The sequence below is a fragment of the Solenopsis invicta genome, chromosome 12, assembly GCF_016802725.1.
Source record: "Solenopsis invicta isolate M01_SB chromosome 12, UNIL_Sinv_3.0, whole genome shotgun sequence".
In the NCBI taxonomy this organism is placed as follows: domain Eukaryota; kingdom Metazoa; phylum Arthropoda; class Insecta; order Hymenoptera; family Formicidae; genus Solenopsis; species Solenopsis invicta.
Window position 1 is genome coordinate 13,951,878 of NC_052675.1, and position 26,538 is coordinate 13,978,415.

The 26,538-nt window shown below is 42.5% G+C and overlaps 2 protein-coding genes across 2 annotated transcripts in view; both read right to left on the reverse strand.

Moving 5' to 3' along the window:
* Positions 1 to 26,538, reverse strand: part of LOC105196927 (zinc finger and BTB domain-containing protein 18) — a 56,857-nt gene that overhangs the window by 7,769 nt on the left and 22,550 nt on the right.
* On the reverse strand, positions 16,462 to 26,534 carry LOC120359288 (zinc finger protein 628-like). The gene has a single exon (XM_039456265.1). The coding sequence runs from the start codon at positions 22,605 to 22,607 to the stop codon at positions 21,939 to 21,941; it is 669 nt and encodes a 222-aa protein (XP_039312199.1). The 5' UTR covers positions 22,608 to 26,534; the 3' UTR covers positions 16,462 to 21,938.

A 26,538-nucleotide genomic window follows, 5' to 3' on the forward strand; every position in this document is an offset into this window, starting at 1 on the left:
ATAATGTTGAACTATTAGAATTAAACCGGCAAGTCTAATCATGGACGGAGACTTTTGACTTTTGACTTTTCTGAATATGGACTAGCTCATCCAAGCGAGAGAAGATAAGGTGATTTGAATAACGCAAATATTTAATCTCTTTTGTTATATGTGTTGTAGCGTTCAACGTAAGCATCCCAATAAAGTACTGTTTTTTGTTAAATCACCAGAATTTTTTTGAATCTGTCTCAAAAATTAAAATATTTTTTTTAAATACTCCAATTTTTGGATGTGGAAAGCTTCATACCCTCCATAAGGAAGTTTCCGTCCATGAGTCTAATTTAAGAGAATATAATGTTTGACAAATTGTGTACATGGCACGTGAGATCTCGATGCAAGAATCAGTTGATGTTTTCGTAAATCGTGTATGTATAAATTGAGTTTATCGGTACAAACTGACGACGCCGGCATCCCCTTATCAATCGTAGCACTGACAACGAGAAGAAAAGGAAATGGCATTCGCTACGTTCGAGTTATAACGCATGGAAAAGAAAAAAAAAAAATTGACGAACTTGCGCATAATTTATGCGGTCCCCTTCGTACCGTTCGCGACGCGTGTTTCTTTCGCAAACTGTTAACGCGCGCGAAATGCACGCTCGCAGAAGAAAGTGACGCGGAAATGCATTCGTGGATCCTGGACTATGTGCTTACTAAGTATCGCGATTATACAATGTCGCACCGTTGGAAACAATGATGGAAACGGATGTGTCTTGAGTGCGAAATATGCAGCGGGTGCACAATACGACCGACGTCCGACAATGCTGATAATTCCCGGTACCCTTAGCCTTCGTTATATCTTTCAGCGCTTGGTATTTAGTCGACGACTCGGTATGTATGTCTTCCAGCGTTCTGCGCGCGCGAAAATGTCGCGCGCTCCCAAAATATCTCAAAAAGTGAAGGCGTCTCGCATATCTTCGCGAATTCGTTCATATTTTAAATATACATACTCCTCTCTCGAGCGCGTACGCCGCTAAATTTACTTCGAAAGTGTTACCGCTTTCCACGTAAAATATATATCACATTTATGCGCCGCGCGAGTTCAGCGTTTCGCGCGTTTCGCATTGATATCCTACTCCTCTCCTTTCTGATACACGATCGTGGCCTTCGACTGCATTTCGGGCGAGAGATAACAAATTGTTTTGCGAACACTTTCGCGCAGAATGAAAGATACCGCGCGTACAGGTGAGAGATACCCCTGGTTCCCACCCTCCCGCATCAGCACATTCACGCGCGTAGCAAGTATACGCACGTTTACACGGTACGGTAAATCGGTATTCATCAAACGCGGTTATCGAGCGTCGGCGAGAGCGTCGGCGAGAGCTGCACGCCCCGTAAGATATGACGTGTCGGGCGTACAACTTTTTTCTACACTTTTTTTTACATGTACGCGGTGTACTTTGAAAAGCTCGGCCAGAGGGAGAAAGAGCGGCTTGACAAGGCTGAGCGTCGTGATCAAGGGGTGGGGGAGGGGAACGGGGGAGAAGGGGGCGCGAACGGGGAAAAACGCGGGGGTAGCGACAGAGACAGAGAGAAGAGAGAGAGGCCGTGATCCTGCCGCGTCGACCTTATTGGCGGAATTCCCGCGGAAGAGATCCCATTAATAACGGAGCGACAAGCAGGCACGTACCCGCGGCCCGTCGCAGGGAGGGGCGCGGGGTGGGATGCACGTGCTTCACGATATACACTGCCGCATCTCGCTGACGCGCGTTGCATACACACGCGCGTCTCTCTGTCTCTCCGTCCCGTAAATGTGGAATACACGTGCGCGCGGATGTGAACCCGACAGCGGCGGCAACGACGACGACGACGATGACGACGACGACGACGACGACGACGACGACGACGACGACGACGACGACGACGACGACGGTGGCGGCGACGCGAGCGAAGCTGCCTGTCCTTTCACGTTACGAAAGAAAAATTGCAACTTTCGCAAAAAATACAATCGCGATATAAACCGATTTGATTCGTACTGTCGATATGCTGCGCAATGCCCAAAGCACTGACGGTTTTCTTGAAGCGTTAAAACGTGCTAATGCATTAATCGTGTCGTATTTTTGTCTTTTTTTTTTAACGTGATAAACCGGTAATCATCTGATAGTGCTCATTTAAATAGTGCTCATTTAATCGCTTCTTCGTTCATCAGCTTACATTGTCCACCGTGATTATCGTACAATCAACAGTACTGCTGATGCTCAAAATACTGCCAACCATCATAGTAATGATAATAATATAATAATGGTCGTAATGGTAATAATGGTATTAATCATAATAATCTTTTAAAAAGCGGTAAACTAATTTTTGTTTGTCTCGTTTCATCAGCAAGCGATATATTTCCTTGTCCGTCTGTTTAAATAATTCAACAGTTATCAACGCGCAATCAGCACTATCGACATTCGTGACGTTGATAATGACGTTAATCGCACGATGATTTTTTTTGAAAGAGCGATAAAAACTTCAATCTTTTCGCTTAATCGTCCGATCCAAGAAACATGAATTTTTCTGTTTAATTGAACAATTTTTTTGTACGTACAGATAGTGAAGCCGGCTCTATATAATCTTACATAAATTTTGTTGTTTGTTCGCGCAACCCTAAAAGTTTCATAATTTAGCTTACAAAGCCGCCATCTAATTTTTTGTAATTTCTCGTAATCAAATTATTAATTCTCAATATCGTTAATTTAAATGGAGATTTCTTTTGCCATATCTCTACTCGTAAAAAAAACATCCCTCGCTCCTATCATTTTGTACAAAAGTCTTCCGATTGCTTTTACGTGATATAAACCTTTTTAGGGCAGACACAGCGCGTCCGCCGCTGGTACCCGAAAATCAGGTACCAGCGACAGTGTCGGAAATCAGCGTTGTAGGCACGCGTAGCAACGCGAGTACGCTACGGGAAGAACGCGTTACCGGGTGACCCGATCCGCAAACTCGCGAAACGCGCGCTCCGTGCGGTGCCTTTAACTGGGCTAGTAGTAACAGACGGTGCTCGCGGTAGGAGTCAGACGCGACTCGGCGCGGCGTGGCGGCGACGGCGACGGCGACGGCGGCAGTAGTCGATCGCGTCACTGTATGTGTGTGTGTGTGTGTGTGTGTGTGTATGTTGTACGTGGGTGTTGTGTATGCGGATCGTGGAGGCAGTAGTAGGCGTAGGCTTAGCGTGTTCGGATCGGGCGCTCGCACACCTGCCTGCGCGACCCGCGCGCACACCCGCGTACGCGTGTACGTAGGAGATGCACGACGGCGTAGATGCTAGGGCGCGCGTGTGTGCGTGCCCTATACGTGCGTCGCGTGTTGGTGCCGCACGCGTAGGCGTGCCTACCTACGCTCGGAATCGCGCAGGTAGGCGTGACTTGGGGCGGCGCCAGGTGAATACACCCCTGACCTATGCTTTCTTCCCTCTCGTTCCCTTCGCTCTCACCCTCTTTCTTTATAATTCCTTCTCTCTTTCTCTCTCTCTCTTTCTCTCTCGCTATCTCGCTCTCTTTTTTCTCGCTCTCTTGTTCTCTCTTTCTCTCTCTCTCTCTCTCTCTCTCTCTCTCTCGCTCTCTCTCTCTCTCTCTCTCTCTCTCTCTCCCGCTCTCCCGCTCTCGGTACACGTGTCTCCGAATTTATATCGGCTACCGATTTCTTTGTCCACGCTACCGGCGCGCGCGTGTACTCGACCAACTCGCTAAGGGTCGATCGTTGTAACCGTTGGTAACTCCAGAGAGGCATTTCTCTTCCTTTTCCCCCTTCCACCCTCCCTCCTCTTATCCACCGTTTTCCCTTTTCTTCCTCTATTTCTCTCTTTCCTCTTACTCTATCGTATTCAAGAGTGTGCACGCACGTGTATGTGGAGGCATATACCTCAGGCAAAAGTATCTCCACCTGATATCTCCCACACCTAGCTTTCTACTACCCCCTTGCAACCCCTTCACCCGCCTTCTCGCACCCGCCAACGTGACTAAGAGACGCACTTCGACACGCGCGTGCATCCCGCCAAGTTTTCGCTAACGTAATTTCGTGAGACTCACGGAATCTGTTCGACGGAATCTTCCTACCGTGCGATTTCCTCCTGCGATTTTGTGTCGCGACGTTTCACAAGCCTGCCGATCCACGAATGCTTTTGACCGTAGAGACCTCTTTCGCGTTTTTTATTTCGAACCGAAAGGGAGCGACGAAAGAATTGCACCAAGAGTTATACACGAAGATATTACGGTTAGTGCGAAGGGGTTTCGTCTCCATCCATACATTGTATTTTAGATAAAATTATGGATCCGAGTCTTTTTAAAAAGGGGAAACTTTTTATAAAAATTTTTTTCTATATTAAAGCCCGATAATAAAATAAAAGTTGCTTTTTACACGCGCGAGGGGTTTTCAATTTTTTTGTTTCGCAAACATGATAATCCTTTTATATCAATCTAACACTTTGGTTGTCGTTCTTTTACGAATATCACATTGAGCCTTTCGGGCTCGAGTCAGTCCGCGAGGGTCGATTACATTCTCTTATTGATTTCACGTCTGTGATGTAAAAAAAAAAAGAAAAAAAGAGTGCGGTCGCTAAGATTGGATATGAAAGAACGTGAAAATTGTAATGTCCCCGAAATAATCGTAATTTTCCATTTTGACGAGGAAGTTTATAGCGGCATAAATTGAAAAAGAAAAAATGGTCCGAACATCGTCTCTCGTCGTTATACTCGCAAGATGATTCCATGTTGCTCATCACGACCGGAAGAACGGCATGTCTCTCGTAAGTACGTAATAACAGGCTATTTCGGAACTGTCGAAAAATATTTCAGAGGCGAATATTTCAGGATCTCTCAAATTTGTCCAATTTTCGGTTGGACGAAAATAACATTGATTTTATCTATCGATCGTTATGCGAAATCAATATGATTTAGCGAAATGTTATTCTAAAAAATATCCGGGGGATTTCGATGATCGTTATATCGAATGCTTGCTGTTTCGCTGCTTGGATATTAAATTTTTTTTTTACGTTACGCGCTCCGCGTTATTCCAGCGTGAATGATATTCGCGAGAATTCTACACGTAGGCAAATTTTCGTCGAAAACGCGATTGTTCTACCCAAAAACGACGAGTCGGGGGATGAAAACGGCGAAAAAGCAACGTTGCCTAATGCCGGCCTATGGGTATGCGATGCGACCTTCGAAAATCGTACAAAACATGGATCACAGTAAAATAAGAGAGCACTCGTGCCCAATGTACAAACAATAAAGTATATATATATATATTATATAATCCTACCTATAATATATAAGAACTTTATCAACATGTTCTCGTCGCGCTAGGTTTTCTTTCCTCTGCCTAATTTTTTTTATCATAATGTCAATAATTATGATTAGGTGTCCCCGTAGTAATAATGCCTATGCATCTTTACATAATAAACTTTGTTCTTAATCTCTAAATACTCATTGCCTATAGTTAATTTCAGTTTAAATTAATTCCTATTCACATATTTATCTCTATATGCTGGTGTATACAATAACTCTATGTATATATCTGTATCACTAATCATATTCAATATATGTATATAATATATCGTAGAATATATAATATTTCTATATGCGTGTTCATGTTATTTACAGTGTTCAGTTATTTTCTCACATTTTCTCACTCACTCTTGCTCGCTCTGTTTCTCTCGCATTCTATTCGACCTTTGTATATTACATTCGCCCCCTTTCTCTTTTACAATATATATATATATATATATTTATATATATTATATTATATACTAAACTATTAAAATACTAGTATAAATATCTCTTGACATATAATATATTTTTTTTCATATATATGTATTCATTTGTTTATTCATTTATTTATTTATATATGTATAGTGTAGAGTGATCGCGGCGGAGACGTGGAAACGGATGACTGTTACATTTGAAAACGATATACATAGCGTCGATTACATGCGTTTCGACGTCTCCGCAAAGTTGCCTCCCTCTCCCTCTTCTCCCTTCACCACTTTTTACATTTATTGCTATTGGATTCATTGCGTAATAGGTTCTCTCGTGTGTAAGTGTGTGAACTGATATATTCGATTTCATTATACTCGCCTGCATTTTTTATCTTTATCTTTTTCTCCTCCTCCTCATTTGCTCATCGCGGCGGGCGCGGCGCGGCGCGTTTTATAGAAGAGAAGATTTTGAGCGAAGCGAATCGGCGAAATTAATCGCTCACGCGCGCAAACGTGATCGCGCGCCCTTTCACGCTTCTCCGGCCGTGGACAAAGTGCGCAGCAGTTTTGAGTTTGCTTAGGTAATTAATCGCGGTATTAATTAGGGGGTAAGGTACCCTATAAAAGCGAGGGAGCGCGTGCGAAGCACCGAACGAGCCGCGGTATGCCTTTTGTGCGATCAGCGTGTACCTTGGAAAATTTGTGAGGCTTAGCTTAAATTATATCAGTCCGAAATAACGGTAATTTCCCACTGCGCGCGTCTCTGCAGCGCGCAGCCACCGCGTCGCTGGAATGCCAATTTTCAAATTTCCAAGCTCGCAAAATCGTGTAATAATATTTCCTCTCTATACATTCGAGGGACACCGCGTGATCAAATATTATCGCAAATATTATCATTTACAATTGCTCGATCGGATCAGCGGCAAATTTTGTAAAAAGTTTCATATGTAACAAGTCCTCCTCAGTAATTAACAACAAATGTTTTTTCATCTAGTAAAATTTTATTTAAATTTGCGACCGAAATGCCAACAGAGCGATCGTACAGATAAATCACGATAGCTTTTTTTTTGTTTTAATATACTGATGATATATAGATATATAGATATCTGTATTTCTTTTTCCAATTCAATCAGTCTCTTAGTTACAGTCTAAAATATATCGATCATAGTCTACATGTTAAATGTAAGATTAAAGTGTGCCAATTTTTCTTTTGACTACCATTCTTTTTTTTTTATCGTTCGATCACTCAATCTTCTCTTCCATGAGCATCTATATAGCGACGAGCAATTTGCCGTTGGCCGTCGCTTGTATATCGATCGGATATCAGTTACGTTAACCTTAATATTTATTACTATTGTTCTGTCTCGCGCACTTCTCTCCCCATTTTAACAGTAATAATTATCGGCCCGGGTCAAGGGTTGAGGGCAAAGCGTCTTTTTTTAATCTTACGATTATTGAAGCATTATTTTTTTTTTTCTCCATTCGCTTCTTGCCAGTTGATGATATCTTATTACTTTTATTATTATTATTAAATATATTTGCTTAATTTTTAGATTCTCTCTAAAATTGATCGTGTTCAGTGAAAGTTCCGTTACGAAATTGCTCGGTAACCATTATAAATAATTAGACGGGTCAAGCATCGAGTGAAATTCGAGCGGCAGCTTTCGCCAGCAGAAATAGCGAATAAATTTGCACTTATACGCACAAATTTATTACAATGTTTCGTCGATATATAAACCGATAAAGCTCCGAGCGGCGAGCGTTTGCCTTTCGCATCGGATACTCGAACATCCGGCTAGCGAGATTAATCGATAATTTCAATTTTACGCGTTAAGCATAAGCTCTCATCCCCTGACCTGGTTTCAGGTTCGTGCAGACTGCCCGCTTGTTGTCGCCGTGTGAGTGCATTCGCGTAATAATACAGTCGTTCGAAACATATAAAGGAAGGCATCAACGAGTATGAGCGACTAGCTTCTATATGTACAAAAGCGATTAACGTCTCTCTCCTCTCTTTCTCCCTCTATAGGTATAATACGTCTGCCTAAAAACGAGCGCACGCACGCGCGCGCGCGGTGTGTGATAGGAGATATCTCGTCTGTCAAACTTTTGCCGGGACCCTGGCGGGGGAGCGTCCCGGGAAGGTCGAATAAAAAATATCAGTTCGAAATCGCGAATCTGCGTCGGCGAATGCGTTAACGTTATCTATTCCTGAGATTCAACGAATAAGGAGGCGCTGGGTGCCGTCGCGCGCGAGATACCGCGAGCTATCGCCGTAAGCATCATCATATCCGCGCCTCGTGATTCGGGGGGCGCATCGTTTATTCCTCCGGGCGCAGAACGGGAGCGCCGCGCCGGGATCAATTGCGCGAGCACGGTGGTCAATTAGCAGCGGCCCGCGCGCGCCGCACACGCGGATCCGCGTCATTTCGCGCGCGCGACACACACACGCGCATCACGATAGCCTACGTGATCGAGTTCTGGTGGATGGTTCACCGTCGTTGATGCACCTTGATATGAAGTAGAAACTGATATGCGAATGTGTTATTCGTTTCACGCACACCGTAACATCCGTCGTACCGTTAAACGCACGAGCACGTGCACATAGCTGTCGCGAAGGGACAGCACGAACCTTCTGCGCATAGGTGAACTCGCTTGGGCCGGCCGTCTCCAATATTTCTCGCCTTCGATTTACGATCAGTCTCAGAGATCGGATTAATCGGATTAATCGCGCAAAAAAAAACCGAGTTGAAATTTGCTGATATACCATATACGATTCTGCGAGAGATATACGAAGATGCTGCTCGATTTGAATGTGATATACCTTTGATTCCCAATAATCGAACGTAACTGCGCGTAATGCGTAGGTATTGGAGACCCACCGGCTTACGCATTGTCCTACAGGGCGGCGCACGTACAACAACGCGCACACGCATACGTTGCGCTGACGTGCCTGCCAATAATATGCGTGTGTGTAGTAAGGCTATCTCGCCTACGTGTAATCGTAAATCTACATGCTGCTGCTCGCCTATGCCTTTGCGATAAAATACTATACGTAGGTATGCTTATGCCACTTATTGTGTGTGCTTCCTCCCATTTTCAACTCGTTAATCGTTAATGCTTACTTATGTTACAATCGATCGAGTGCGCTGGCGGCCTCAACGACGAGATGTCGATTTTAGTCTCCCCTTTCCTCTCACGATAACGCCCGAGTGCGATCGAATTCTCGTATTGCGTAATTTTTTTTCTCCCTTCTTCTCCGTTCGCGCCCGTTCCCGACGACGGTCGTGTCTGTGCGAAAGTCCGTCGGTGCGTAATCATGTGCATTATACAAAGTAATTCATACACGTGTATACGTTAAACACATTTCCATGATAGGAACTCGATAACGCGCGTCAAGAGACTTGCACGCCAATGACGAATGAGTACGCGACGTAAGTTTTCAAATACTTATCGCAATGTTTTGAAACGCGTTACGTTTTGCAGCTTGCATTAAAAAAAAAAGAAACGTATAATTCGATAATGGATGTCACACTCGTTGTGTCTGCGATATAGAGGAGATTGTGGTTAAAAGTAATTCTGGTAAGTTTTCGTACAGCACAGCGTAGAAAAAGCATTGCAAAATATTGCTGTAATGTTTCAGCAACATTGCAGTAATGATAAAATGCCCGCTTCAGAAATATTGACGCGTAATATTGCAGCAACATATAATATTGTATTAACATTGCTACAACGTTACGTATCAATATTTCTGAAGCGGACATTTTTATCGTTGCCGCAATATTACCGAAACATTGCAGCAATATTTTGCAACGTTTTTGCTATTCTGCGCTGTATAGGTTATAACATCCATAGAAAAAAAATGTTATAAACAAGATGTGAAAATGTAAAAAAAAAGATAGAAGATTTTTATCGACCATTACGAATTTCGATCCTTTTTTTATTCTTTTATCTTGTCCTTCTAGCATTCTTTTATATAAATGTTACAACTTACCCCTGTTACTTTTAATCCCAAATTTTCTCCCCTACGCAAATTTCCGAATAACTCGTGCTCAAGCTGAAATTAATAATCGCCAAAAAAATCGCGTAGCAAAAATGGTCAAGTAAGACGCCCCCTAATAGAAATTTCATGCATTTTTTGAATAGTTAAACAGTTTTGTTACTTTTATCTAGTAACTGAAAAGTAAAACTATTGAGAATTCCAATCAAGATGTAACGCTTTGTCTGCAGTTTCTGCGCATAAAAGATGCGCAAAATCTGAATTTAGTTATTGAACAAAAAGAAGGCAATAAATGGACTATTCAATTGTTTAACAAGTAAGCCTGAAAACCTATCTATCAAAATTAGATAATAACTGAGCAGGTGTCTCAGTGCATATTTTTATAAAAAAATCTATTTCAACCACCGAATAAAACTCTATCGAGTTCTTGTCAATTTCCTATTCAATACTGTTACAAATTAATGAAAATACAGTAATGCTATACAATAACTGAATGGGTGTCTAAGGAAACTGCATATATTTCTACCAGGGGCATCTCGGAATCGTTAAGAAGTAGATTATTTATGAATAAAGAAACTTAAGAACAGCCACATTGTAACATGATTAGCGTATAGAAGTAGAGCCGGATATTCATCAATAATATATACGCACGCAAGGCATATATGTAGAAGGGAGGGGGGGGGTGTATATCAATGGACCTAAACTCTTTCAGTATGTACATGAGGAAAAGAAAATAAAAAATGTTGCGAACGGAAGTTTGTATTTGAGAAAATAGGTATCCATATATTTTAATTAATATATACTTAAGAGAGAGAGTAAACGTAATAGTATATACCAAATAGTCAATAATATTAATAATTAATAATAATAATAATAATAATAATAATAATTAATAATAATGTGTATATGTTAGAATAACAAAATAAATCTTACGTAACTTAAGTATACTGCGTAAGGATGGTGATAAAAATTAATGGTACAATTAAAAGAGAAACAAAGCACCGTCATCACATCGGGGCGGCGTTCGAATTCGGAGCAAATTCGCGTGCCCCTAAGGAACTTTAGTCCGGAAACAATATAGCGACACATGGATCCGTATGTATAAGTACCTAAATAATTATTGTACATCCGACGTTCCTTTTTTGCTCCCTGTTATTTTCTTACACGCGCTTCGCCACTCCTGAGGCGCTCACACGCATTAACTCCTGCAAATCTCCTGAAAGTCTCGCAAAAATCCACGCATGCACGCACGCACGCACGCACGCACGCACTCATGCACGCTGCTTCCAATCAGAATGATAGTAACCCTAATATCTTGTACTTTGTTAAAGTGCTTGCCAATTACACGTTGTGTATCCGTAAATGTATTTATATATATATATATATAGATGTATGTGTATATGTATATATATATATATTTATGTATATATTATATAAAATTAACGACCGATAATATTGTATACACGCATACGCTCGGAACAACCTCGACAGGATTACTTAACTCTTTGTAACTCTTTTAATACTGTCAATGTTTTCTACTAAATGAGAAGATAAAGTAATCCCGGATACCTCGCGGGGGAAATCGATTGAAACTATCGACAGCTTCTAAAATAAAAACGAGCATTTTATTACGTCTACATTCGTGCGTTAGAGTCTGCTTATAGCAGCTATAGGTCTTCACACTCGCTTATTGCTCGTACGTCCTCTATCTTTTACTGCTAATCGTATTTGGATCGCTATCATTTCCTCCCGTTATACAATCGGAAAACAATTTCGCGACTCTTTATACATGTCGTCAAATGCAAATAAATATTATGCGTAAGCAATATTATGCAAAAATTTCAGAATGTACACATACAACGATTATTACTGCAGGTGTTTTGGCTTGAAATCTTCTCTAAAGAATTTTGCCAAATTATTCATTCAAATTCTCTATTAACACCTAACCAAATATATTCTTATATACGTAAGAATATATTTGGATATATTTAATAAATATATAATAACGAGATTCCAAGTAAATTTAAAAATAAATATATGCATATTCTAAACTCTAAAAATAATAATTTTGAGATTTATTAATGCACGTGAGTAGAATTATTATGCACCATCGTTCATGAATTCTCTGAGACAAAGACCACTACTCTTGATTATCGTAGCTTTACGAAACGTATCCCCAAAAGTGCAATAAAATGGATATATATATTATTCCCTGCTATGCTATTAAGTTATACGATAAATAGTCTTTCATAACGATTCAGTTTTGCACTTTGCTGAGATTTGAGATTTTCGTACGACAGTGCACTTTTTCACGACTTTTGTCGATTTTTTTCTGAACGCGTATCGTCATCTCTCGTTACCACGCTCAGCCTTCGCGCTCTAGATACGAGTAGCAAGAAAGGAGAAAAGTAACGCGAAAATGCGAGGGACGCGAAGAAAGAACTGAAACAAAAAAAGGGATGATCCGACATGGAAATGAATCGCGAGATTCGCGCATCGATCCACACGCCTATTTCTGATTCGCCGTATATTCGTCGCGTCGCGCGTATAACAAAACGCGTCCGGCGCCGAAAGAGAGAGGGCGAGAAAGTCCACTTGTCGGTAAGCTGCCTTCCTTGCACAGGAACTCTAACTAGGAATTAATCTATTACTCGATATGTGTGTATTGCATCATGACACCATCTGGCAAGAGAGGATAAATCGCGCTTCGTATTTACAGGCGCGCCTCCAGGTCGCATCGCGCCGCTCTGTTCGAGACACGCGAGACGCAAGAACGTAACTGTACGTGAAATCTGAGATATTATAATTAGACGACAAACAGTTCGAAGTCGGAAAGATGCAATGTCCGCCTCACACCTTGCGCCATCCATCTGTGCCATTCTCTTTCCTGTAATACTTTCATTAATTCGACAGCAATGACGTGGTTTAGAATTATAGATCCGCGTTTCGCAATGGAGCACTCTCTTCCCATACAGCACGGCATAGAGAAAGCATCGCGAAATATTGCTGCAACATTGCAGCAATGGTAAAGTGTCCGCTTCAGAAATATTGCGAGCATTTCATCGTTGCTGAAGCATTGTAGCAACATCTTGCAATGTTTTTGCTATTCTGTGCAATACAGATTCTCGTTCAATAAAAAATATTGTATATGAGTTTCGAGTAACATTTACTAATTTTTTAAAAATTTACCTCGAAATTTACCTCATATATATATAAAGATTTTGATTAATCCACATGTTTCTTTTGCAATGAAAGATTTCGAATTTGAGCGGCACGAACATGAGAGACGTTAAACTGGACATGCGACACGTTAAACGTGTAAGCATTAGGCACGGTCATTCCAAGAATAATACTCGTCCTGTTACGTTCCTACGTCAGTGACTCTATCAGCAGACTTTTCGCCAAACATACTGACGCGCGTCGCGCGGGATTAGCGCGAGAAACTTAAGTGTTATGTACGCTCTATATGTATATGAACGAAAAATCTCACAACGCATGCGGACGGAAGTGGGTACGGTGGAAACGCAATCGGTCCAGGATTCCACGGATTACGGTCCGAGAGATAATTACGCACAAGACTGGCCTGCATCGAGTTTTGGATATCTTGAAAAATTGCATTTCGTCGCAAGTCGCGCTCTACTTGGCGCGTTACAACGGATCGTTACGATATTACGCGTTCTAGGTATAGGTACGAAGCTAAGTCTAAACTATGTACAGTTGAATTAGAACGGGTTTTTAGGAACTTTAGAACAGAAACTCAAAAGCTACTACGAAACTAATTAAGCTAGGGCTCTCGACGGCGGCGGGAGACCAGCGAGGATGCAATATTTGTCTTTAGGATCTCCAAAAGCCGGAGTCGGAGCTGCCAATGTCCTCTAATTTCCGATTCACCATGTTCCCGATAATAATAAATTAAGGAATTAAGTTAGAAGCATCCCGTACGTAGGACACACGCGACAGGAGCTTCGTGCGATCTTAAACGATTATTCAGTATTTTTGGCCAAAGTCGCTCTTAAACGGAACAAAAGCCTAACTGTGTACGTGTGTATGTGTTTGTGTGTGTGTATGCATGTGCGTGTACACGACGATTACTTATACATACAAATTCTCCATATATATACAATACAGTCCGACGTACAATAATATCCGAGGCACGTGCATTTTCTCGCGAGGATTCGCGGCAAAGAGATGAGATCGAAAAGAAATCGCAATCGGGCGGAGGCAGGGAGGAGGGTGAAAGGAACGGTAGACGCTAACAAAATGTAATGTGAAACGTTCGACTCAACGTAAAGATCTCCTTTGCTTACGTTACGAATCTTTCGTCGCCGTAAATAATTAATCGCGATCGATTAATGGAACAGAATGCGTCAGCAACTGACCCGTCACAGAAATATCGTTACATAATTTAATTTCTAAATAGGAATGTTGCTTCGCCGTCTAATTGATTCACAATCGCGTCTGTTTTTTTCTTTCTTTTTAAGAATGAACTTAGATTACTTTATATGACCACACACAGAGAGACGAGAGAAGATATAATGGTCATACACCGGCGCTTCCGCGTCTATGGCGTACAAGATATCTACGATCGTGTGAGGCACGAAGTGCCTCGAAGCGAATTTCGCGGAGTGGAAAGAGGATTCCTTTGACATAGGAGAGCCTTAGAGCGACGTAGCCGCTAGGAAACTAAACGTCAACTCGTATTTGCTCTCCTTCCTTCCTTCCTTCCTCCTCCTCCTCCTCTCTCTCTCTCTCTCTCTCTCTCTCTCTCTCTTTCTTTCGCGTATACACGAGCCGTTGGATGACTTAAAACCTAGGTTAATTGGAACTTTGCTAACTGATTGTACCCTACGCCAGCGGTGCACGTCGTGCCGCTCATTAATTCTCCTCTCGATTGCACTTTAACGGGCGAGATCGCCCGTCTGTATCCTGCGTTCTGCGTTCGCGGCGCGAATAATTGCGACGATCCGCCGCGCTTCCGCGATGCGTGTATCGTCGCGTAATAAAAACGGGACGACCCCGGGAATTCGGCGAGCGACGTGAAACCACGCGCGGACGCTCCTCGCGGACGTTTCTCGAAGAAGATCCTCACTGTTCCAGCTTATGTAATCGAAACCGGGCGAAGTGGCGATTGCATTCTGCGCAAAGTGTACAGCATCGTCACGTTCTGACGCCGAACGCTGCTCCCGTAAGCACTCGAAGTAGGTCGCGACCGAATTTCTGGCTGACCGTCTCTCTCTTTCTCTCTCTCTCTCTCTCTCTCTCTGCCAAATTTTGACGACACCGCGAATATCGGAGCACACGCGCGACGCGTCAAACGATCTCGCCCGCATCATGCGCGAGACGAGCGAGAAGAGCGTATCTATGGCAAGCACCGTTTCCTACATCGCGAGATTTAAAAATTGTGATTTTTTTTCTATTTAACCTTTAAACTGTAGCGCCCAAAAACATTGATAAACAGTCTGACAGATCGCTATTATGTTTCCGCTAATTTTATAGGTTCCTTGTAATGAAAAAACGTATATTTTCATGCAATTATTTCGAATACTTGTAAATAAGGAAGGCGAAGAAAGATGTTTCAATGTAAGGATTAGCAAAAATCTCATACACGGGAAAAAATATTATCAAATCAACATCTCATATATAATATAAGCAAGAGCATAAAATCTTCTTAAGAAAAATTTAATAATCTTAAACAGACATAACTTGCTTACATGATGAAATAAATTCTTTATGTAAGAAATAAATTTCTCCATGTAAACAAGTTATGTTTGTTTAAGATTATCAAATTCTTTCAAGAAAATTTTATACTCTTGCTTATAAATGAGAATGTGATTGTTGATTTGATACTAATTTCTTTTTTGTGTGTACAAGGTATCTTTAAAGTTTATTACCACTCGCTATATTTCAGAAAAAAAATTCAAAATTATGCAAAAACTACGAAATACGCTACTTTTAAGGGGATTAAGGAATTTGCCTCCCTCATAGAAAAGTTTCCTAGAGGAACCCCAGCTCAAATATTTCAAATGGAATCCTCCATATTATAGCATATCATTTGAAGAAAGATTACAAAAGGGAAAATTTTTGTACAAAATGGAAATTGATACATTTACCCGTTCGGAAGTTGTTTAGGATCAAAGTCCGAAAGAGGCCAATTTTGAAAAAATTGTTACTCCCATTTGAAAAATTTGAAAAATCCTAAAAAAATCCTAAGAAAGTTAATAAAAATTTTTCCAACATTAAAATACGGCATCACACCAACAAACAAGAGCTAATAAATATATGTATGTAAATAAGACATAAATGAAGAAATACATACATGCCCAAACTGCGAAAGAGTAACGTAAACGGTAAACTGTGGAACCGCTACAATTTTTTAACCGTTTCACATTACACGTTTTCAGCGAATGATAACGAGACCACTGTAATGTTTGGTGGAGATAGATGTCATACAAAGGTACTATGAGTTTAGAGCGCTTTTTGTGGATATCGAGAATGTTATTGACAAGTAAAATTTCAATAGCGATCCGTAAGAGTGGCATTACAGTTTAAGGGTTAATTCCGGATATAGCGCGCGAAGAAAAAAAAAGACATGAACGCGAGTACGAGAATTGGAGACGTTTGAGCGTCACTGCCCAATTTATCTGTCGTGACACGCGCGCACGAAACACACGCGTTTACGTGTTCGTAAACGATGCGATAACGCACGATCGCGCGGTCGCGCCGGCGTGCGCGTTATATACTCCTTCGCGCTCATTGTATTTTTACGATTGCAAGGTTACGCCCGCGGAATTCTCCGATTAGCATTTAGCGTTTTCCTCGAACGATCGATCCGACCGGACTCCAGAGAGCGGATAACAGGCGCGCGGGACGCGCGAAAAGAATCGTCGACGATAACGGCGACGGTGTTTGCGGAAAAACCTCCTCGTGGCTGTTTACCACGATCGAGACGATAAAAAGTGCGTAGCTCCGCGCGATTACGCGGAAAATTAACGCGAATAAGCGCGTTCGAACGCGAAGATTGCGACCGAGCTGCGATATAAAATGTCAAGCGGCTGTGATTCATATACTATCTTTACTCATCTTTTCTTTTTCGCAATATTAAAGTCCCCGTCGCGATAACACGATGCAAATCGAGGACGAGCTAATATTTTTAACAATATTGTTATCTACGACTGTCGAAATAGAGCGCATGGAAGATGAAAAAAGGAACGTAAATGAGCGAAGGTAAAAATGACCTTTTGCAGGCAACAACATGCAACTCAAAGTTTATCGACTTTTTTCAGTTTCTATCGCACAGTCTTTCTTGCCAAATAAAATCTTGACGTGCTCGTTTTGCGCGAGCAATACTCCAAGTAATTCCGATTTCCATTGTTCTCTTCGTCTATCAGTCAGAGCGCGGTTGCGAAAAAAAAAAAATAAAATAAATACGCGAGAGATTCCCATTCTACGTTTGGCCGAATTCAATTTGTGTTACGAGAAACACGAATAAGTTAATGAACGAATATGTGAATGCAGAATGATGCGTCGAGACACGAAGAACTCGCGGATCGTACGGTGATAGAGATGGCCGCCTGTATTCGCGCGAGTCTCGAGTGTGTGGAGTTATGAGTTTGTAGAAAGAGAGAGCGCACCGTATGTTTAATTTGCGATATCATTATTTTAATACCGCGAGCGGATGAACGGACGGACGGACGGACGGACGGACGCGACGCCGCCGTCCCCGTTGTGCAAACGCGTCGTGTGTTGCGCGAGGATTTAATTAATCGTATTCCGGAATTTACAACCCGCTGACAGCATTTTTGATACGGTATTTGGAAACTTTATGATCCATTTGCCAAACGCCAACTCTAATCAGGCTCGTTCAGAATCGCGGCAGGACTTTCATTTCAATGTACCCTCTCGGTTGCCAGTCATTAACGGCACCGTCACTCGTAAATATTAATTAAAATCCCGTTTTCAGAGGAATGCCGATTTGCCGGACGAATATTCTAATTAAAGCTACGCGCTCTCGAGACCGGCGCGGCGGCCGGGACTCTCGTATATCGCTGATAGAATGAAACTCTCATCCTTCTGTCCGTCGAAACAAATTAATTCGCGCGATAGATGCGCGCAATACTTTAAATGCTATCCTCTTTGTTTACACGGGTGCAAAAATAAATAAATCACGCTAGTGTTTGATTTCAAATAAATAATCAAAGATTTATATTTTTTGTACAGCAAGAGAGTAGAAATTTCTACTTAAAATACGGAAGTATTTGCATCTCGGATGCACACTTCCGTTCGCGTCTACGTCTCCAAAGGGTGCATCGGTGCTGCGCGATCGAAGGATTTAAGTAAAGATAGGGGCGCAGATCCGAAGATGAAAAATGCGCGTTTTTCGTTAAGGCAAACAATTTTTCAATAACTCGGAGCGGAGTGCATCGACACATGTATTTAAGTTTAACGCCGCGAGAGAGATCACAATTAAATCACACGCGTGAAAAGCCCGCGCTCTCGCATCGGGAGTTGTGAACGTCGAAAGGCGAGAGCATATCTTAATATCTCCGAGATTAAAAACTAGGACAGCGAGATGGAATGTAAGACGATAAGTGACAAGTGCATTGCGTGCTAATAGAATAGCCGATGCAGTCGCGAAGTATCACAGAAATCGCAGAGATCGTGATCACCACTCGGAGACGTAGACGCGCCGATTTTGAAATGAGACGAGAAAGGCGATTGATATTCTCGCGGGAGAACGCGCGATAAAAATCGCGCGTCCGAACAAAAATAATTCGTATAGTCATCACAGCTTTAAATAAAATCATTTCGCTAACCGATTGCGCACTGCGCCTCGCACTGCCGACCTTAGGATATTCAAGACGTGAATAAAAACGTGTACGCCCAGCGTACGCTGCTAAAACCGTACGACAATTAAATTAGGAACATGTATAATGATAATTTTAGATTCTCGTGTGTCCTCCAATAATAATTAAAAATTATATATCCAACTAAAAAAAAAAAAAATAAATTTCCATTGAATTATTAAACCATTAAAATTAAGTCGCCGTAAAAATAGCCCGGCGTAAAATTGATTTCGAAAACAACCCTTCTCGCACGCGGCACAGATTGAGCTAACACTTTTCCGAGGTGTATGCGCTAGTTTTTTTTTCTCTCTCTCTTTTTACTCGTCCATCGGAGATGACGGTTCGCGTTCTAGGGTCAACTGTTAAAAGATTATCTACTCGCGGCGATTCGAAGAAGACCGATATCGGTCGCCGTCGATGCCTCCCTATTCCCCGCAAGGCGATTCCTTCGGTGCCGTTCCGCAGGCCTCTGCGCACGGAATGCGATGAATATTTCAGAGATCGATCGATTTCGAGCGGCTCTGCTCGCACAGCGAAGGGGGGGAATAGGGGAGGACCCTTGCAAGGAGGATGACGGAAAGTAAGTGGCTGCTAAATATACAATGCGCTCATCGAATCGCTTAAAAGGAAGAGACCGGGGAAAAAGAACGCTTGTGCTCGTTGTGCGCTCGTCTGCAATCGCATGCAATCGCCAAATGCCTGGCCACGATAGTGTGTTTATCGTTTATCGAGGATCCGCGAAGACGCGGCTGTTTTTCGTGGTCCGCGTATATACGCTCGCGTGTCGCGCCGAATTAAATTATCCCGCGAGGGACGGAGGACAGCGGGAAAAATCAATGGGAATTACGTTTGTACCTTCGCCTTCGAGGAATCGAACCCGCCGGCTTTGCCGTCGACGATGGTCGCCCCGTTCGTTTTCCGAAAAAAGAGATGTCGATCCGCTCACACAGACCACTTGCGTGCGCGCTAATTATCTTACCTTACCTAGTAGGAAAACAAAAGTATGTACCTCGAATACTGGTTCTCGTATCACTCGGACATTGGGGATTGCTGCGCGTAACGCGGGATATAGGGTAATGGGCGTGAGAGGCCTAACTACGATTGATGAACATACAAATGATTCCCTCCCTTCCCCTCCCCCCTCTGAAAAAGTCTTTTTGGATTACCGCCATAAATTTATTTTTGTTACATTGCCTCAAATTATACGTGATTGAAAAAAAAACGTAAGGAATTTCAACGAATTAAACAGTTAAAACATTCCTGCCTTCATTATCGAAATATTTCTCATTAAAAGTTGACAAATTATGAAACACCGGCAGAAATGCTTAGGAAACACGCCGATTACCGAACATCCCGTTTTATATCGATCTCTCTTTATTGCGGAGGTTTGCGCATATACGGTATTGAGTTTGATTCGTTCGTGCGCGTTCAATCTTGATATTCCACGAATCACACCGCGAAGATGAGATCCTCTGTACTTTTTTTTCCGAGAGCACGCCCATCCGGGTGTCTCTCTGACCGAGGGGGCTATAAATAAATAAAAACGAGCTCGCGAGTGGAACGAAGGGTGGACGTCGCCCGGAGATCGAATCTCAACGCGCGACTGGATTATCTATCTATCTTAATAAAGGACGTAAGTAATGTTAAATAAGAATTAAACTACAAATTTAAAAAAAAATGAAGTAACGTAGTAGTAGTAGTGTGTCGCGTAGTCAGGTATTGCACTGTCTCAATGGCCACCGCGTGGTCACGTATACTCGTCACGACTCTCGATCTGCAAGTGAAAAACGTTGCGCCGGAAACGGCCAGGTTTCGGGAAGTCTCGCGACGCGAAAATCGCGCGCGTCATTTCTTCCCAAATCTGCAAGACGCGAGAGTGCGTTTCGCGGGCCGTGAACGCAAGACTTTTTCGACACACGCGGGAGGACGAAGATTCGATCGGCGTTCTCGTTGCGTCGCTCACGATGCCGCTTGCGTCGGACGTGTGTCTATGAATTAACCGTCGACTCGCGAAGAAAAGGTGATGTCTTGGAGAAAAATGAGGAACAAAAGTTAATCCAAGAGGCCACTAATGCCAGCGCACTCGTAATAAATTCTCTCTTTCTCTTTCGTTCGCTCTCTTGTTCTCTCGCTCTCTTTCTCTCTCACACACACGTTCTCTCTTTCTCACTTTTTCCTATTATGAATTTATAAACCTCATGTCCACCGAGTCGAATTGCACCGCGTAGAATTTCACTAAGTGGACGTTTCCTGTCTACCCTACCCACCCTTCCCCCTGTCCCTCCCCCAACCCCCGACTTCCGGTCGTGTCTTTATCGTCGGCGCGCGCTATTCTCAACCCCCCCCGTGTCAACTGTATAAAATATTCTCAATCATATCAACAACAGTCGCATCGTACATCGTACAACGTCAGTACATTATTACAATAGTTTATAGTTAATTGTAATCAATATAATATTCACAGCATTTTATCAAAATCTCTTAAAAGCACCAACCGTGGCGGCTCAAATTTTCCCCTCTCGCTCCCTCCCCGTTTACCCTTCTCGTTCCGTGTCGCTTTGCCCATTTTCCCCACCCTCCCGTATCTTTTTCTTTAATTAACCCCTTGTCGCTCGTATATGTATGTATGTGTGTGTAAGTGTGTGTACGTGTATATATGTATATATATACCTTTAATAATTTATCGATATATATATACGTATAATTTATAATATATATATATCTATATATATATTTATATATGTATATAATAAGCTAAACGTTTCGTCTTAAAGCACTGATTAAACGAGGGAGCTCGTTATTAACGTGTCCCTCCCCCTGAACACGCGTTTACCAACCATCCTAACCAAAATCACAGGACTAACTAGAAACACCGCCGGCTTCTTTGCCCCGTCGCTCGATTATTCGGGACCGTTGACGCGGGGAAGTCGCGCGCGTCGCGTCGCGACGCGCGCGATCAGCAGGTGGACGAGAGGAGATGATGGGTAGTGGTACTGGTGGAGAGTTGCGGAGGAGCTTGCGGGGGAGTGGGAGCAGGGGAGAATGTGCGGATGTGGAACGATGTCGATGGGATGTCGTGTCGCGGCAACGGCAGCGGCGATGGCGGCGGTACCGGAAGCGGGGACGGTACCATCGTTGTCGTCGCCAGTTTGTTCGCGCGATCGGCGACGACGACAACGTGGATGCGTCGTGGATCAGCAGAGCGTCCCGTACGGTGATCGTCGTCGTCGTCATCATCATCGTCGCCGTCGTCGTCGACGGCGACGACAACGGCGGTGGTGGTGGTGGTGGCGGCGGCGGTGGCGGCGGCGGCGGCGGTGGCGGCGGTAGCAGCGGCGGCGGCGGCGGCGGTCTTGCTGCTGAGGCTAAGGCGAACTCAATGATGCGGCGGTGGCGGCGGCGGGGCCTCTTCCTCGGAGGGGTCCACGGGGCTCGGGGACAGGAACTTGCGCACATACTTCGGGTAATGTGTCTTTTCGTGGGCCTTGAGTATCGTCGACCTCGAGAAGGTCTTGCCGCACAGCGTACACCGGAACGGCCGTTCGCCGGTGTGCACGCGACAATGGTCCTTCATATGGTGGCGTAGCTTGAACGCCTTACCGCAGAACTCGCACTTGAACGGCCGGTCGCCGGTGTGCGCCGGTAGGTGGGCGATCAGCGAGCCGACGTCCGGGAAAGACTTGCCGCAGAACTTGCAGAGGACGACGCCGGAGGTCGGGTCCGAGTGGGCCGCGAGCTCGAAGTCCATCGGCTCAATCGTACCCGCGGTGGGGTAGTGGGCCTCCGGCGGCAGGTGCATGCCGGGCTCGAGGCCCAGCTGAGCCTGCAGCTGCAGGTGGGCCGCCTGCTCGCGGTACTTGAGCGACTCGAGGCTGTGCGAGAGGATGTGCCGCGTCAGCTTGCTCTGGTGGAGGAACGAGGCACCGCAGTACATGCACGCAAACACCCGCTCATCCACACCCATCAACTCCTGCAACCAAACAAACAAGAACATCAACTTCTTGTCTTCCCTCTGGCGCTCTCTACCCCCGCGGGAAAGACTCATCTCCGACTCTCTCTCTCTCTTTCCGAATCTCTTTCTCTCTCTCTCTCTCTCTCTTTCTCTCTCTCTCTCTCTCTTTCTCTCTCTTTCTCTCTTTTTCTTTCTCTATCTCTCTTTGTCTCTTTATTTTTATCTACTGCTCTATTTCTCTTTCTTTTTGGATTTTTTGGCCTAGTCCCGTAAATATCCTGATGACACGTTAATATTAATTGTACTAACTATACTACCATGTATGCCGCAATAACGCGCGATAAAACGTCCGCTCTGGCACTACTTGATCTGTAGGATACACAGATGCACACATATATTACATATATGTACATATATGTCTATTATATAGATATATGTATGTGTATATATATATGTATATACGTACATATGTACATATACACACACATATATATATATATGTATATATACATATATATACCGCAGCGCATCGTTTCAAAAACGGACGAGCGCTACGGCTACCTTGAACGAACAAGAAAAAAATAAGATATCCTTCGTATCGTGCTCCCTTCATTCGCTTTTTCTCTCCCTTTGACGACTAATTCTTTCTAATGCATCTAAGTTTTCGTTAAAAAAAAAAAGAAATAAAGAAAGTACAGGCAAGCTCGTTCTCTTGACACTACTATAAGCACGTGTTGCGACTAAAAGAGGTCCTCTCTCTCTCTCTCTCTTTCGCTCTCTCTCTGTCTCTCTATTCTCTCTCTCTCTCTCGCTCTCTCTCTCTATCTTTCTTTCCTTCAGTGTCTAATTCATAAATTTCATTCATTCGGAGGAGAAAGTGTCTCCGGCGTGGCGAGAAGCTAACGCTTCTCGGTAGCACACAAGACGGTATTCACAAGAAGTTGACGCTCATTTTTGTTTGGCGCGCCGCGCACCCCAGGCACATGTATGACAAACTATTCGAGTGTGTTACGATGTAAAAATATATATATATATATATATATATATGTATACAGAGTGTCCTCGAGCTATCGCCATACCTTTTACATTATGAATTTTTTGACCAATTCGGAAATGTTGATAGAAATGTGAATAAGTGGATGAGTCATTTTAATTATTCGTGTAATTGTTTTGCAAACAAAAACAAGGAATTTGCGATAAAATAAGTCTTGCAAAAACAAGTAGCGAAAGATAAATCACAACTAGTTAATTTCAAATGAACTTTGCTGCAGTATTACCGTGAGGCTATAGCTGAGATGTTTAATTATACTAAGCTTACTGAAACGTTGTATATAAATTAACTTTAAGGAACAATCAATTCCAAATTGGTCAAGAAATCTATAAACAAAACGAGCGGCGATAGTTTCAAGGGAGACATCTTGCATATATATAAATAAATGGATAAATATATATACGTAGATATAATATAGCAACAGATATATATGTATACGGGCCCATAACAACCCCCACAGCCTCGTTCTCAACCCGCCCCTCTCGTCCCTCCTCCCTTTTATTGTACTCGCGGCGTATGTGCCGCGCCGCAAAATTTATTCGCCGTAGCAAAAGGCATTGCACTCAACCAAAACGACAAATTGAAATACAGATATTACAAAGTAACAAATGGTATAATGAATATGTCAACAATCTGCCAATATATGTATATATATATATATATATATAAATATATGTATAAATATATATATATATATATAGTGCAAAAAATATATATGTAAATATATATAGATATTTATACCACAGTGTACAAACGATATGCGATGTATACATAACGTATGTGTATATATATATGTATATATATTTATGTATATATATGTATATATAAATGTAGTAAAAAAACAATCATGGCCAAAAACGAAGGTCAACTTCTTGACAGTGAGCTAGCAAGACAGGCTGGCAGGACGGGAGAGGATTCATTTGGCTTTTCGTAGTCTCGCTTGGACAATTTTTTCGTCTCTCTCTCTCTTTCTCTCTCTCTATTTCGCTCTCTTTCTTTCTTTCTTGCTCTCTCTTTCTCTCTCTCTCTCTCTCTCTCTCTCTCTCTCTCTCTCTCACTCATGACAGACTTTGAGCGCACTTTTTTGGTCCCCTCAAAGCACGTGGAGATGGAATTCACAAACGGAAGGGGCCGAGCTTTTACGATCAAGTGGTACACTCTTGATGCGCGAGCTGCACGCGTAGCAAGCAGAAGAATGCTGAAGGGGTAGAAAAGGGTTGTGAGGTAGTGGAAGATACAAAGTCGTGAAGCTGAAGATGAAAGTTTCATATTTTTTTAATTAAATAGAAATTCTTTATACAACTTAATCATTTCTTGTTTCAATGCGTTGTTTTTACGCCTGTTTCGTACATTACTTTAGAAAATTGTCTCCTATTTAAGGAGGTATAAATCGGATATAATTTGCTTTAGTCTATTAAAGTTCACGTCTCTGTAGCCACATTTAGAAACCGGGACAACGACTAAAGTAGATAAAGACGAGAAACTGGACTTCCGAGCAGAAACGAGAGACAGAGAGAAAGACAGAGAATGCGTGTATGCAACTGTGTATCGGAAAGCAGAGAGAAGACGAAGGGGTGTAATGAACAGTGGATCAGTTGATTAGATTTGGAAAAGAAAACAATTTATTTGCCACAGTAGATGGGCATGCACGATCTCACACATTTCCTTGTACTTATTATGTCTCAATGAGATTTTTAAGTGACACGCGAATGAAAATTCGATATAGACAAAGAAGGCTATATTACAAATAAGAGTCTCAGAAAAAAAAATCCTTTTAATTCTTTTAAGTGACATCGCGATATTTTTTATGGCAATTAAGAAATGTACGTAAAGAATCGTCCTTATGTGTGCGTCGTATTTCATGAATGTTACGGTAACCTAGCGTAACTTTAATTTTTTATAAAGAACTATTCAACACGTCATTTGTCGCAAGATTAATATTTACGCTTCTCCTTATAAAATTTTCAAATCTTTGTCGTCAAGCCAAAAAAATCTTCGCCACAATAGTTTTATATAATTTCTTCTCACTATCTTCTCTCTTACTATCCTTCTCTCTTTTCTTCGTTCATCATTAGAAATATTTACATTATGTCGCGTGAATCCAACTGCGACTGAAAACTACGTATTTCATTGAAACAAAAGTTACATGGAGGATATATTCAAAATGACTTTCTTTTTTATGTCAACGAGAGCAATCGACAAGAGCGTCGACTGACGAAGAGTTTTAGAAAACATCTCGTGTCGAAACGTTGAAAGAACTCGATCATGAGGAATGGGTTACTGTAAGGTTACTGTCGGCAGGTAAAAATAGTTACAAGTAAAGCGCAAGAACGAACGAGAATCCTGCTTTCTGTGAGATCATTGATCATGATCCTCGGGGCATCGCAATCGGATTACGACAATTAATCGTTGATAACGCGACAAATCTATCAAATTAGCAGGGAGAGCAGCAAACAGCAAAGCACTTGGGCACATGCAAGAGACCCACATGCAAAGTGAATTCGACGCACATACACATACACGCGTGCGTGCGCGCGCGCGTGTACGTGCGTATGCGATCACCGTCGGACTTTCGGGTGAAGCAAAGTACGTTTATATGCATCGACGATATACTTCAAAGTCGCGTCTGTCGTCACACCGGGTAGCACGTCACGAATGATCCGGTCATAATAATGATGTAGCATAATGCATTGCAACGCGTAATTGCAGTTGCAATTTGAAGGGACTTGGCGCAATGGATCGTCGTCTCATCCGCAACGCGCAGCTCCTGCCGACGATTGCGAATGAGCGAGACGTTCATCAATATATAGTATATGTATATATATATGTATATAGAAATGCAGAGCAAAGAGAGGATACGAGAATAAAAAGTAGTCAATAATAAATTGGAAATATATATATATGTATATGTATATATATATGTATACATGTATATACATATATATATAACTCGCCGGAAAAAAAAGAAGAACT

What these genes read in the sequence shown, in the direction of transcription:
- LOC120359288 (XM_039456265.1), bottom strand. Translation starts at nt 22,607, where the DNA reads ATGAGTCTTTCCCGCGGGGGTAGAGAGCGCCAGAGGGAAGACAAGAAG.